This window comes from Enhydra lutris, unplaced genomic scaffold (assembly GCF_002288905.1).
Source record: "Enhydra lutris kenyoni isolate GAN:26980312 unplaced genomic scaffold, ASM228890v2 scaffoldscaffold13, whole genome shotgun sequence".
NCBI lineage: Eukaryota > Metazoa > Chordata > Mammalia > Carnivora > Mustelidae > Enhydra > Enhydra lutris.
The window spans coordinates 46,682,099-46,684,346 of record NW_019154097.1 but is presented as its reverse complement, the minus strand read 5'-3'; the positions used below and the strand labels follow the sequence as shown (position 1 = coordinate 46,684,346).

Here is a 2,248-nt window from a genome sequence, read left to right as displayed (position 1 = left end):
CCGCTCGGCTGGCAGTGGCGGTGGCGGCTCGGCGGGCTCGGCGCCTCCTCTCCCTCAGGCGGCTTCCCTGCGCGCTGCCGGGGCGCCCGGACGCACGCGGGCGGCTCGGCGATGGCCCGCGCCCCGCGACGTGGCGGGCGGGCACGGGGCCGCCGGACGGCGCGGCCCGAGTGAGCCGGGGCCGCCCTCCCGCCCTCGGCCGGGGCCGCCCGGGATGGCCGTGCCGCCGCTCGGCCGGGCGCTGCTGCTGCTGCTGTGGCAGCTGCTGGCGGCGGGCGGCGCGGCGCTGGAGATCGGCCGCTTCGACCCGGAGCGCGGGCGCGGGCCGGCGCCCTGCCAGGCGGTGGAGATCCCCATGTGCCGCGGCATCGGCTACAACCTGACCCGCATGCCCAACCTGCTGGGCCACACGTCGCAGGGCGAGGCGGCCGCGGAGCTGGCGGAGTTCGCGCCGCTCGTGCAGTACGGCTGCCACAGCCACCTGCGCTTCTTCCTGTGCTCGCTGTACGCGCCCATGTGCACTGACCAGGTGTCGACGCCCATCCCCGCCTGCCGGCCCATGTGCGAGCAGGCGCGCCTCCGCTGCGCGCCCATCATGGAGCAGTTCCACTTCGGCTGGCCCGACTCGCTGGACTGCGCCCGGCTGCCCACGCGCAACGACCCGCACGCGCTCTGCATGGAGGCGCCCGAGAACGCCACGGCCGGCCCCACCGAGCCCCACAAGGGCCTGGGCATGCTGCCCGTGGCCCCCCGGCCCGCGCGGCCCCCCGGCGACCCGGCCTCGGGCCCCGGCCCCGGCGGCGGCGGCGGCAGCGGCGGCACCTGCGAGAACCCCGAGAAGTTCCAGTACGTGGAGAAGAGCCGCTCGTGCGCGCCGCGCTGCGGGCCCGGCGTCGAGGTGTTCTGGTCGCGGCGCGACAAGGACTTCGCGCTCGTCTGGATGGCCGTGTGGTCGGCGCTGTGCTTCTTCTCCACGGCCTTCACCGTGCTCACCTTCCTGCTGGAGCCGCACCGCTTCCAGTACCCCGAGCGCCCCATCATCTTCCTGTCCATGTGCTACAACGTCTACTCGCTGGCCTTCCTCATCCGCGCGGTGGCCGGCGCGCAGAGCGTGGCCTGCGACCAGGAGGCGGGCGCCCTGTACGTGATCCAGGAGGGCCTGGAGAACACGGGCTGCACCCTCGTCTTCCTGCTGCTCTACTACTTCGGCATGGCCAGCTCGCTGTGGTGGGTGGTGCTGACGCTCACCTGGTTCCTGGCCGCCGGCAAGAAGTGGGGCCACGAGGCCATCGAGGCCCATGGCAGCTACTTCCACATGGCGGCCTGGGGCCTGCCGGCCCTCAAGACCATCGTCATCCTGACACTGCGCAAGGTGGCCGGGGACGAGCTCACGGGGCTCTGCTACGTGGCCAGCATGGATGCGGCCGCACTGACGGGCTTCGTGCTGGTGCCCCTCTCCTGCTACCTGGTGCTGGGCACCAGCTTCCTCCTGACCGGCTTCGTGGCCCTCTTCCACATCCGCAAGATCATGAAGACGGGCGGCACCAACACGGAGAAGCTGGAGAAACTCATGGTCAAGATTGGGGTCTTCTCCATCCTCTACACGGTGCCCGCCACCTGCGTCATCGTGTGCTACGTCTACGAGCGCCTCAACATGGACTTCTGGCGCCTTCGGGCCACAGAGCAGCCCTGCTCAGCCGCCAGCATGCCCGGGGGCCGGAGGGACTGCTCGCTCCCAGGGGGCTCGGTGCCCACCGTGGCTGTCTTTATGCTCAAAATCTTCATGTCGCTGGTGGTGGGCATCACCAGTGGTGTCTGGGTGTGGAGCTCCAAGACTTTCCAGACCTGGCAGAGCCTGTGCCACCGTAAGATGGCAGCTGGCCGGGCCCGGGCCAAGGCCTGCCGGGCTCCAGGGGGCTACGGCCGTGGCACCCACTGCCACTACAAGGCCCCCACCGTGGTCTTGCACATGACTAAGACAGACCCTTCTCTGGAGAACCCCACGCACCTCTAGGGACCCAGGCCTGCGCGGGGCGGCTGTTGCCTGCCCCCCGCCCCCCTCTGGAGGAGACAGCTGACTAGCAGCTGCCCAGCTGTCAAGGTCAGGCAAGTGAGTTCGAGGGGCCAAGGACCAGGGCGGGGAGACTCTCCTGCTGCCACCCTCAGTTGCCGGGACCAAGTGAGGCTCACTCCCCAGCGGCGGCCAAGGGCAGGGAGTGGGCCTGGCCAGGTCCCCACAGGGTCCTGG

The 2,248-nt window shown here is 71.1% G+C and overlaps 1 protein-coding gene across 1 annotated transcript; it reads left to right on the top strand.

Moving 5' to 3' along the window:
* Positions 1–214: 214 nt before the first annotated feature.
* On the top strand, positions 215–2,014 carry LOC111146438 (frizzled class receptor 9). Its single transcript, XM_022501995.1, has one exon. The coding sequence runs from the start codon at positions 215–217 to the stop codon at positions 2,012–2,014; it is 1,800 nt and encodes a 599-aa protein (XP_022357703.1).
* Positions 2,015–2,248: the final 234 nt, after the last annotated feature.

Excerpts from the sequence above, each read along its gene's own strand:
- LOC111146438 (XM_022501995.1), top strand. The coding sequence starts at position 215 with ATGGCCGTGCCGCCGCTCGGCCGGGCGCTGCTGCTGCTGCTGTGGCAG.